The sequence below is a fragment of the Ctenopharyngodon idella genome, chromosome 6 (genome assembly GCF_019924925.1).
Source record: "Ctenopharyngodon idella isolate HZGC_01 chromosome 6, HZGC01, whole genome shotgun sequence".
In the NCBI taxonomy this organism is placed as follows: domain Eukaryota; kingdom Metazoa; phylum Chordata; class Actinopteri; order Cypriniformes; family Xenocyprididae; genus Ctenopharyngodon; species Ctenopharyngodon idella.
Window position 1 is genome coordinate 25,062,912 of NC_067225.1, and position 11,442 is coordinate 25,074,353.

Sequence of the window (11,442 nt, forward strand, 5' to 3'; positions counted from 1 at the left end):
ATTTTATTTTTACCTTAAAATACCTTTTCTGGGTTGTTCAAAAAAGTCTTTACAATAAGGTTAAATTAACATTAACGCATATCAGTGCATATGAACTATTGTTGCAGCATTATAGGTTAGTTTTAATTCTTAAATCTATTACTCATTGTTAACATGCAGAAATTATAATAAAGATTAATACATGATGTAATTTATTAGCTAGTTCATGATACCTAATGCAAAAGCTAATGTTAATGTGAATCAGTGTGAACTGTAGAGCAAAGAGAGGTCATACAGTGAACTCATAAGGAACTTTTTTTTAATGGAAGTACAAACAAAAAAGCATACAAAATTGGTTTCAAATGATCACCACACATGAGATACTCCATTCAGAAATTTTCACTGCCCAAAGAGCATAAAATTACATTCCAGGCATTTAGGCAGGATAAACCCATTGCTACCCATTTCTGCACAGATATCTTAAGTAAAAAATGATACTCAGAATGCTATGGGGAAATACATTTTAAAAAGACTTTAGGGGCAAAAAAAAAAAAAAAAAAAATCCATCTTTTCCCATCATCCTAGTCTGTTGTGGACGAACACACACAGACATGCTTTCTCTGACAAGGCTGGACTTGAACAACTCTCACTTCCGACCATTGGATCGTGAACGACTGAAAAGAAAAGAAATAGGACAAATTACATGAGCATAACTGTAAATACTCCAGCTATGCCATTACACATCTACTCATAAGTGTAAACATACCTGCGTGATCTTGAGAAAGACCTTGAAGGTTTATAGTTTCTATCATTAGACAAAGACCTCTCTCTTCTCCTCTCTCTGGAAAGGGACCTATAAAAGCCAAGTAAATCATAGTTACCACATTGCTAAGGAATTGTAGAAATGAGACATAAGATGGAGGGCAAAGTTACAGAGCTATATCCATAGAATAGCCATAAATAAAAAGGATGTCAGGGAAACCGGTTATGGTGATGTCAATCATAGGATTATGAAAACATTTAAGCAGCTCACCTGCTCCGACTTCGGCTAAAGCTCTGCCTCCTGGGAGACCTAGATGTAGATGCAAGAAACACTGAGAAGTCAGGGGTCAATATGGTCAAAAATATTAATGATATATGAAGCGCCACGCAATGACAATAGTTTTTTCAGAATAGATACTAAACTGCCTTTAGTGAAGTTTTTATGAAACCCATTATGGGTGAATCAATTTTTAAATCAACTATCTATCAGAAGTGGCAGTTCCAGATCAGCCTTTCATTTTCCAAACCTTTGTGCACTGATCAAAAAGGTTTCAGTATGAAAACTACTGAAACAGATGGATATAAATGTACTGTTTTGAAGGGGAGAAAAAAAACCTCTCTTTGGATATTGTAAAATACACGTTACCATCACAAAAAAGGTCATACCTCAAAACCACCAAACAAACAAAACTCATTGTCATTAAGCGGGAGGAAAAGGCATTAACTTACTATTTTGTTTTCAACAAGCTAGTTATGATGCAGTGAAGCTGAGTGCTGGTCAGGAGGGCGTAATTTGCGGGGAGATTTTGCCAGATGGTTGCTAGATGTTAACAGCTATACAGTAGGTGGCTGAAGATGTCAGTTAGATGAGGACTGCTGAGGATATGTTGTCATGTAGACATTTGGGGAGGGGCATAAGACCCGTTGATTGGTTGTAAGTGTGGCGTGGTTGGTTTTGCCGATCAGGTTAACGTTGGAGGAGGTGAAGGAGCCTGAGAGAGGCATGCTCAGGAACCAATGGGCTGGTGGCCATGCTTGGATCATGTGAGCTGATTGGTGTACGCTGGTCACATGATGTTGAAAGAGGGCTAGTTGACTGACTCAGAGGTAGATGAGTAGAGGCGTGGTGATGTCTCTGAAAGGGGGGGGTGGGGTGGTCAGCTTCATTAATATGAATAGTAAAATGACATAAAACCCAAACAATGAAGATTCTTTGGAAATCAGGCAAGTGATCAGCTAAAGACAAAAGAACGACAACCTGGGCCCGGCTGCATGAAACCTCTTAAGTGGTTTGAATTAAAGGGGGAATCTCTCAGGGGGGAGGGGAAAAAAAAAAAAAAAAAATTATCTGAGGCAAGAGATTTATAAAAAAAAAAAAAAAAAAAAAAAAAAAAATCTCTTGCCTCAGATAATTATTATTATTTTTTTTTTAAAAAGAGCGTTGCAACAAATGTATTAAGGCCTGGGTATACTTCATTTTCTGCATTCTGCTCCATCTCATCCACAGTTGAGTGCGCAAACCTTTCAAAATATACTCCTGTGGCCGTGAGTGCGGAAAGGCACATGCTCACTATCTAGTGGACTTTATTTTCAAGCAACTAAGTCACTCACACATGCGCTGTTGTACACGCACCATCCGCACTGACACAAATTTGTCTGCACGCAGACAGTGTGTGTTGATGTCCACGAACCCTCCTGATGACAAAAATTACGTCACACAGACCGCTGCGGAATGTGGAGGGCCGAAGTATACTTGGGCTTTAACCATCACCCTTACCTAAGTGTTTAAACTAAGCATTTTTTGATAGTTTCTGGCAAAACTCGGCAATGGAGAAGTGGTTGCTATAGTTACAAAATCTCCAACAACAAACAAAACAACGGACCACTGACTTTTAGACATGTTCAATATTTACTAAACTATACAGCTATAATTACAACTACAATATTTGTGTTATGAAATTCATTAAAGGGGGTCGGACAGAGGACACAGAGCATCCTAAATTCGCACACTGTTTCTATGAGTGTACACACACTAGTGTTGTCCAGCTACGACACCGGAGGACGTTCAAAATTATATTTTTGTCCAACTTGTTATTGTACTCATGCAATCAATGCCACTTTGCCTGTATAGTGATTAGATTTACTGATTTTAAGCACGAAAGTACAGAAAGTACATGTGGTTTTTGGTGTCCTAGCCACAGCACGGCTCAGCGCATAGTCCTGTGTGCTAACTGGCTTTACAGTAATGGAAACAAGAAATCTAAATCAAACTGGACCAAGGACGAAAAAGCTATTCTTTTAGAAGAGGGAGATAAACCACCCAAGCCTGCCGCTATAATCAGTCACTTTTGCACACTAGACGAAAGCCTGGCATAAGAGGCCAAATTAATTGAAGTGCATAGTGGAAATGATGAAAACGTTGTTGCTCATCCATTTTTTTGACAATACACTGTTTCAACAGGCTTTTCAATTGCTAAAAATGCACATCGGTACTTCCTCCTCAATTAACACAAGTAAAGGTGAAATGGTCACAAAAGAACTTTGTTGCAACGCATAGCAGAACTTAAGGGAACAGTTAAGTAATTAAGGGAAAATACTTTATGACAGCCTTAATGTTTCTTTTCTTGCAACCAATGTTTCACTAAGAATACCCTTGACCTTATAACTTTGGGTTTTCTTAACTTAAGGGCTTTCATGGCAACCGGGCCCTGACACCCCCCAGCAATTATTATTAAAAAAAAAAATATTTTACCAAATTAATGAAGTAATTTCTTACTATTGCAATGTACATACTATTGTACTGTAAAATAAAATAAAAAAATTTAATAATCGTAATATATTATTATTATTATTATTATTATTATTATCATCATCATCATCATCATCAATAATCATTTTATTTTTAATTTACAGAACAACAGTAAAATTACAATACTAACATTTATGGTCCTAATTTCTTTGCTTTCAAACGTTAAACCATTGAGCTTTTATTTTGGAGAAAAAACGCAGGGAAACCTTAACGCTCCTCTTTGTTGCCTTCCCAAATGCAAATTATAAGTGACTCAAAAAACATTTACTGTGAATCGAAACTGAAAACAAACAGTGCTGTGCTTTACTCTGAAACGCGCAGCGCATTTATATAATTGAGATGAGGATCGCATTAATCACACTTTTACATCCATGCATTGTCAAAAAAAGTTACCAGGCAATTGCCAAGTAACACCATTTCAACGTCGATTTTTACTTGCGTTTGGCACTTTGAACTGAGAGTGTTAACATGCTAAGGGTGTCCCGCAGATGGTGGATATTTTGCAGTTTATTTAGTAATTGTTTAAGGCTATTTCGGGGTTTCAATCATCATAATGTAACCAGCCACAAAAAAAAAAAATATATATTTTTAAGCATTGAAAATATGGAAATTCGTATTAATAGGGAAAAACCCCAGGGAATCCGTGACTACAGCTTAAGTTAATGAATATCCCTGATCACTCAATGCAGTCATTTAGAATAAAGGACATCAGTAAGGGGGGACGAAGCATTGGTTAACCAATACAACTGTTGAAAACTGATCAGGGCAAGCAGAGCAAGGGGGAGGTTTCAAACAGCTCTGCCAAATTTATGAAAATATGCCAGTTTTGTCAGTCTCCACACCTATGCTCATCAGTCTGCCCATAACTACGCTTGATGTGAATGGGTTTAGTCAGAGTTCAGCTCAAGGCGATCAAGACTTCTAGCCTCGTTTGAGAACAGAAGAGAAAAAAAACAAAAAAACAACAACAACAACAAAAAAAAAACAGTACCGGCGTCTAGGGGGTGGACTGCGGCGTCTATAATCGTCACGTGGCCGGCGATTCCAAGAAGGGGGTGGTCCTCGATACCTTGACCGTTTTTCCCCACTGGACATTTCAACTCGCACTCGACAACCACAGAGTGTTCTGAAGAAGACAAACAGAGTTACAAAAATACTCTGCGGACAGAGCATGCCATTTCAAGACCATGCAGTCCAACCAGTGAGAAAAAGCAATAAATAGATTTAATTAGATTTAATTTTAATTAGATTCTATTTTTATGTGTATATTTTTGTATATGTATATATGTTTAATTTTATTTCAACAAGTAATGAATATGGTTTTAGCTTTAGTTAATGATTGCCCTGATACATCTATATACATTTTTCAATATACAGATTCTATATACAGATTTCATCAAACACACGAGATACAATTCTATAACCCTTTCATCATCATTTACTCACCTTTATGTTGTTCCAAACCTGTATGAGTTTCTTTTTTCTGTTGAACACAAAAGATATTTTGAAGAATGTTGGTAATCAGACAGTTGACGGTAGCCATTGACTTCAATAGAATTTTTCCCTACTTTGGAAGTCAATGGCTACCATCAACTGTTTGATTACCAACATTCTTTGAAAATCTCTTCTTTTGTGTTCAACACCACAAGATTTAAAAATCTCTTCTTTTGTGTTCATGTGGAACAACATGAGGGCAAGTAAGTGATAAAAGTCCTGCAGATTAGATTATCCTAATTAAATTCCTAATTTCATTTTTTGGTGAACCATCCCTTTAATCAGGATAATCTTATCTGCAGGACAATGGCTGTTTTAGAGGACTTCCTTACTGAATTTAAATAGGTATTCTTACCTTCCGTCAAGCTCCCTCACAGCATCAGCCGCATCTCTGGGGTCCTCAAACTCCACGAAAGCAAAGCCGGGAGGATTTCTGGCCACCCATACGCTCCTCAGTGGACCATAATAGCCAAATGCTCTCTCCAACTCAGTTTTGTTACCACTGTTGCCCAAATTACCAACATAGACCTTACAATCCAGTGGACAGTCACGGCTTAGGGAAGGATCTATGGAGGGAAAAACAGTTTAGTTAAGTATTTTTTATCGTTCAGTATTAGTTTGTTTATGCCACCTTTTCAAGAACATTAAAATGTATCATAGCTGGTGTAGATGTTAAATAAATGTAATAAAGACGTACCTCCCATGTCTTCGCCAATCCCAAACTTAACTCCACACCTAAAAAACTGCAAGAAATAAGATATTAGCGCCGATACAATGAATACGCAATAAAACTGGATGATACAAGCATCAGCTGTTACTTTTAAAAGGTGCAAATATGTAGCACAATAAAAAAAAAGGTAACTAAAGATGCTGTACCATTTGGAAACAATGAAAACATTAGCATGCAACACTGGACCACTCAAAGGAGCTAATTAAAGGCAGCTTTATAGGAAAAATGCAAACGATAATAAAACTGTTTGAAGGGAGCCAGTGTTTTATCATTCAAAGTCTAATTCAATTTAAAGCAAGTAGATTTGTTAAATTCGTGTACCAAGCTAAAAGGCTAACACGAGCGTTTCCAGGCCTAGACACGACATTAACGAAATAACAGCATATAAAACTGATTTAAATGAACAAAATCCGACTGCATTATAAGTTATACGCACATAATACTTTTATTCCAAGTAAGTCAATAATTGAGGTTTCGTTTTCTTACCGGTAAATTTGCTTTGCTTGCGTTAGCGAAATCGAAAACGCGCCACTGCCGCTAAACACCTCGTTGCTAACGCGCTAATAGTAACCGCAGGCCCTCGCGAGCAGATCTACATATAGAGCACTTCCGGTTTTCTTCAACAACACGGATGTCAAAAGAAAAGCTCTCACACCTAAAAAAAAAATATCGGAAGTTCGCTACGTTTCTGCTCTTTAAACAGCCATCACAGAACTGAGACAACAATATCTTAAGGCTACATAGCAGTGTCTAAAAGATAAATGTTGACGAATAGGTCCAGCACAGTTATAAATAGCACACCGTACCTTTTCTTCCCTTGTATAATGAATGAACCCTCCCTTCTCAGCTCTACTCAGCAGAATACTCAACATTGTTTTTATTAGTTGATAACAATAACTAATTATTTATATATTTTTATTCATAAATACATTAGTGTATGTATATATACCTACTGTTTATTTATATATTTTCTGTATTGTTTTATATGTACATATATTAGCGCTGTCAGATTGATTAATCAAGATTAATTGCATCTAACATAAAAGTTTGTAAATGTTGTTTGTATATATTGATTAATCACAATTTATCGATTTGACAGCCATATATATATATATATATATATATATATATATATATATATATATATATGCTATAACCACAAAAATAAATTATTATTATTTCATATGTTTCTTTGGTGATATGAGCTGTAATATCTGTGCAAAAGATATTATGACCCTTTTGATTAGCAAAATAAGGGCTCATACGGGTGTCAAATCTTCAACAACTCATTTAGGCTAAATCTTGGGGGCAATAGTTCAGCCTTTGTTACGGATTAAGTAAACACCGGGTGAGTTATGTAACACAGCTGCCTCGTATTCAAATAAAGAGCATTACGCTGCCTGCCTTTATTTTTGTCTCACTAGGCAGGTCAGTACGTATGCATGTATGTTTACATCTACCTCACCCTTTTCATACTCCAACTCTTCTGGGGTTTTGTCATTTATATTCATTGCTGTATACTTAAGTCATGTCTAAACAAAAAGAGTATCCCTTTGAGAATCTAATAGGCCTATATATTTCCCTCATTCTTATATTCCATGTGTATTTGTATGCAAGACAATGTGAATTTGTCTGTTACCACACACGGCACAGAATGTTTTTTTTCCGCCCAGATTAGTACTGCACATTCTGTTCTGTTTTGCTTCCTGATGACTGGTTAGCCTCTCATGAACCCTCCCTCTCACTCTCCATAAAAAAAGATATACATACAGACTGAAGCACACACACACTTTTTGTTTGGCTTTGATTAAATGTTGATAATTTACTTAGACTCACACACAATGAAATGACATTGATACTAGATTTAATGGAAAGCATATTTTTAATAGCTACATTTAATCCAAAGTTAATACATCTTACATTTAGAGAATACTTCTATACATTTCAGTGGAAGCATTTGTTTGAAAAAGAAAAAAGAAAAAGAGTATTTACAGTTTGTCGCCAAAAAAAGAACTTTCCATTTTACAATATCTGTTAAACTTCATAATACCAGTCTAGTCTGAAATATAAACATGCATGAGATAAGACATAAGAGGTACAAAGTTGGCTTTTGTAAGTGTTTTTGAAAACTTTTAAACAGATTTAAGATTAAATTTAAAATTTAACATTAACTTACACTGATAGACTGTTCACAATTTTGATTGAATTTTTTTCATCTGCCTTGCTTATATACTGTACATATAGCCTTATACAGTGCGAAACAGTAAGTGCCAACTTTTTCAGTCGTATTGGTTCCCAGGAGTATTTTTCCCATTATTAGTGCTGTCCCTACCTGACAGATCACTGAAAAAGGGGTCCTGAGATGTCACACCTGCCTCTGTGAAAAACAATGACCGTCTGATATCACTTAGCCAGACGACATTGAGGTACATTCTGCCGGCCAGTCATTTGGTTTTCTGACATTACGTTTGAGGGCAGGTTTTTTTAGATGGAGGTTACGGTCTATGTTCAGAAGAGCATACTTTCACAATCATTCTATTTTATGTATAGTATACTTTGCACAGTATGCAGCACTTTTAGATTCATGAAATACCCAGATGACCTACTACAACTACCAAAATGCGCAATACAACAGAGCACACAGTGTAGAATACTGCATCCCGCAATGCAACACGCTGACTTGACCTTCCAAATATGTATTTTGAGTAATTTCTAGAAATGTAACAAACTTTAATTAAAAGCAAAATAACTATTTCTTTTAAAGATCTAGACATCACTCACATGCAATTTGATAAATAGCATGCTACTGTCTAAAATTCTGTCAAATAATTCCTGTTTAACCTTACAATTTTTTTAAAACAAGGAGGCAGTATGTACTGCAGTATAGTTTGAGAGTGTCATCCAGATTTGCAATGCATTATGGGAGAAGGTGGTCACTGTTTAGCTCCTTTGCCAATAATTACATTTGTATTTCCATAGTAACAAGGACTTCTCTGATTGGTGGATCAGTCTTCAGAATTATGGGTAGTACAGTTCTTGACCGGGTATTTGGCAATTAAACATTTTTTTATGTGTGGCTTCTACAGAAAGATAAATCAATGCCTTATCTTTGAGTTTATGGTAGGTCTGTCTCAAAAGGTTTATTGAAAAGTTGAAAATTAATGGGATTTTTACTTCCTGGACCCTACTGTTGGGCTCTTTAATAGTCACCTAGACTCACTCTGCAGAAGAAAAGACACGTTGTCATGACAACGGCAAAAGCCGCATCTTTTAATTTACATAGAACCAAAGTGGGGGGAAAAAAAACACAAGCTTGCATAAAACTATAGGCTACCTCTTTTAAAGCTTGCAATTACTTCCGTCAGAATATGCAAATCTAGTTACATATTTTCAGTTCTTTATTGCAACCTCTTAATGAAATAGGTTACAACATATTTCTAAGTTTTACAACAATTTCCTGTTTTTGCCAGTTCCTTTAGCTATAGAATGCCGGTACATAGAAGGTTAAGGTTCGAATAGACTATTACCTCTCGCTTATGAGCAGGTCCATGCGTTCAGGCGAATAAAGACAGTGACACATGCCATGTTAATTCCACTTCTTAGACGTTTATATTAAATGTAATTAAATTGCAGGCTAAAAACAGACGACGCGTGTGCTGTGAGAAAGACCAGGTTTGTCAAGTTCAGTACCACTTCTTACCTCCGTTGCGCCGATGAGTCAGTCAACAGAGCCTCTACCGCACGTGCCACTGTGAACTAGAACATTTAGTTCTTGACGCGCGGACCTATTGATCTGAGAATCCAGTGGAAAAACGGACAGGATTATTCTCTTGACTGTAACCAAAAAATCGACATTATTTGGCGCAAGGTGATGCTCCTTATTGCATGCAGTTCTTTCAATCGTTTCCATGAACAATCCCCAATATATGAAAATTATGTTGTTTAATGTTAACATTTATAGCCTATATCATTGCTTAGCCTCATGCTTATAACTGCTAAAAATGTATAATCTTGTAGATATACAAAATAGGAATTATTTGAACAAACTTTCAATTGTGTTTTGGTTTATATTTATACATTTGCCATTTAATCATGGGACCTCTTGAGTGTTTTGTATCACAATGCAGATTATTGATATTCTCTCTACACATCTGAATCAGTGTGGTGTAATAATAGGCTACACTGTGTCCTTTCAGCAAGGATTGTTAAAAGTACATAGAAATTGTACTATGAAAGTATGGGATGCTCAATTAAAAGTCAGAGTCTAACCAAAAAGTATGCCCGTTTAATTGCAGGCCTATTTAAATATTCAAAAAAGAAAATTATATATATATATATATATATATATATTTTTTTTTTAGTTTAAAGCATGATGTAAGGCCCTAGAACACACCATATGTTAAATTAATTGAACTGAAACCAATACCCTAAAACCTGTCACTTTACATATTTGATATATAAATACTAAAAGTATGTTCTCTGCAGATGATGGATTTTTGTACCTACGTTTGTGTATGTTGAACAGTATGTTTTGGACATACTACCACTTAAAATAAATTGTGGAGGTCTCTGATATTAAACCATATTTTGTACTTTGTTTTATTTGACACACTAATTATTTAGTAGCTAATTTAAATCTAACAATGTCATGATTCCCGGTGTTTGTGTTCATGAACTTTTATTTTGATACTTTTTTGTCTTATCTCCTGTGTTCAGTTCCTGTGTGTTTAGTTCCTGTTTCCTTGGTTGCCTTAGTTATTCATTGATTCATTGTCTCACCTGTTCCTCATCATCCTATGTATTTATACCTTGAGTTATCTTCTATTCTTTGTCTTGTGTTAATGTTTTGTGCTGGTGTTTTTATTTTCCTGATGTTTATTAAATGTGATATCATTGTTCATCTGCATCAATCCTATTTGAATCTAGATTATAAAGTCAAGCCAGTGTGTGACGCACATAACAAATAGGATATGATAGTATGCATATTTTATTTTATTGTTTATCTCCAATCTTTCAACTATGCTAAAAATTTAAATCTAGTTAATGCAAAGAGACCAGGAATTCAGTGATAGGTTGTGATTGGCCAGCAATTAGTGGTTAATAAACCACAAGCCACAGATGTTCTTGATAAATCTAAACCTCTACCTAAAATATTGCTTGAGTATATGAGGCACATATATAATAATTTATAACCCTGTTGTCAGCAAAACTGTTCATAACACTATAAAATATATGACTGAACTAACTTTTCCTGTATGAAATATGATATATAAGAAACTGCAAATCCTTTTTGTAAGTATTTTTGTCCTTGTTAACTGTGTAACTTAAAAATAATAATTCTGCAAAGATAATCAAGTTATTTAATTTAACTCAATCAAATTAAATCAAATAAAAGTTAGTTTAGTGCAATTTAATATTTTGAGTTACCTAAACTGGTAAATTTTAGTTATTGTAACAGGATATTTTAGTTCAAGTAAACTAACACTTTCCAATGTAAAGAACTTGATATGTCTTGTTTGTTCAGCAATACAAAATTAACTTTTTTAGGGCAACAAGTTTTTAAGTTCAATCAACTTGTATGGGCTTACAGTGTGGGTTCATGGTCCACACTGAAAACGTTGAGATTCATAAATTTACAAACTATGTTCATTTAAAAGATCTTTTGATG

The 11,442-nt window shown here is 35.3% G+C and overlaps 1 protein-coding gene across 3 annotated transcripts; it reads right to left on the minus strand.

Annotated features, from left to right (window-relative positions):
- Positions 1–281: 281 nt before the first annotated feature.
- On the minus strand, positions 282–9,538 carry srsf3a (serine and arginine rich splicing factor 3a). Of its 3 annotated transcripts, none has more exons than XM_051896534.1 (7): positions 9,475–9,538; positions 5,742–5,787; positions 5,400–5,610; positions 4,542–4,676; positions 1,013–1,051; positions 746–832; positions 282–653 (listed from the first exon to the last, which is right to left on the minus strand). In XM_051896534.1, exons 2-7 carry the CDS (start codon positions 5,746–5,748, stop codon positions 626–628), a joined length of 507 nt encoding a protein of 168 aa, XP_051752494.1. In that variant the 5' UTR covers positions 5,749–5,787; positions 9,475–9,538; the 3' UTR covers positions 282–625. The 3 variants fall into 3 exon arrangements, with proteins under 3 accessions (XP_051752494.1, XP_051752493.1, XP_051752492.1); XM_051896533.1 differs by having other exon boundaries at positions 9,302–9,488; XM_051896532.1 differs by lacking the exon at positions 9,475–9,538 and adding an exon at positions 6,261–6,500.
- Between the last annotated feature and the right edge of the window lie 1,904 nt (positions 9,539–11,442).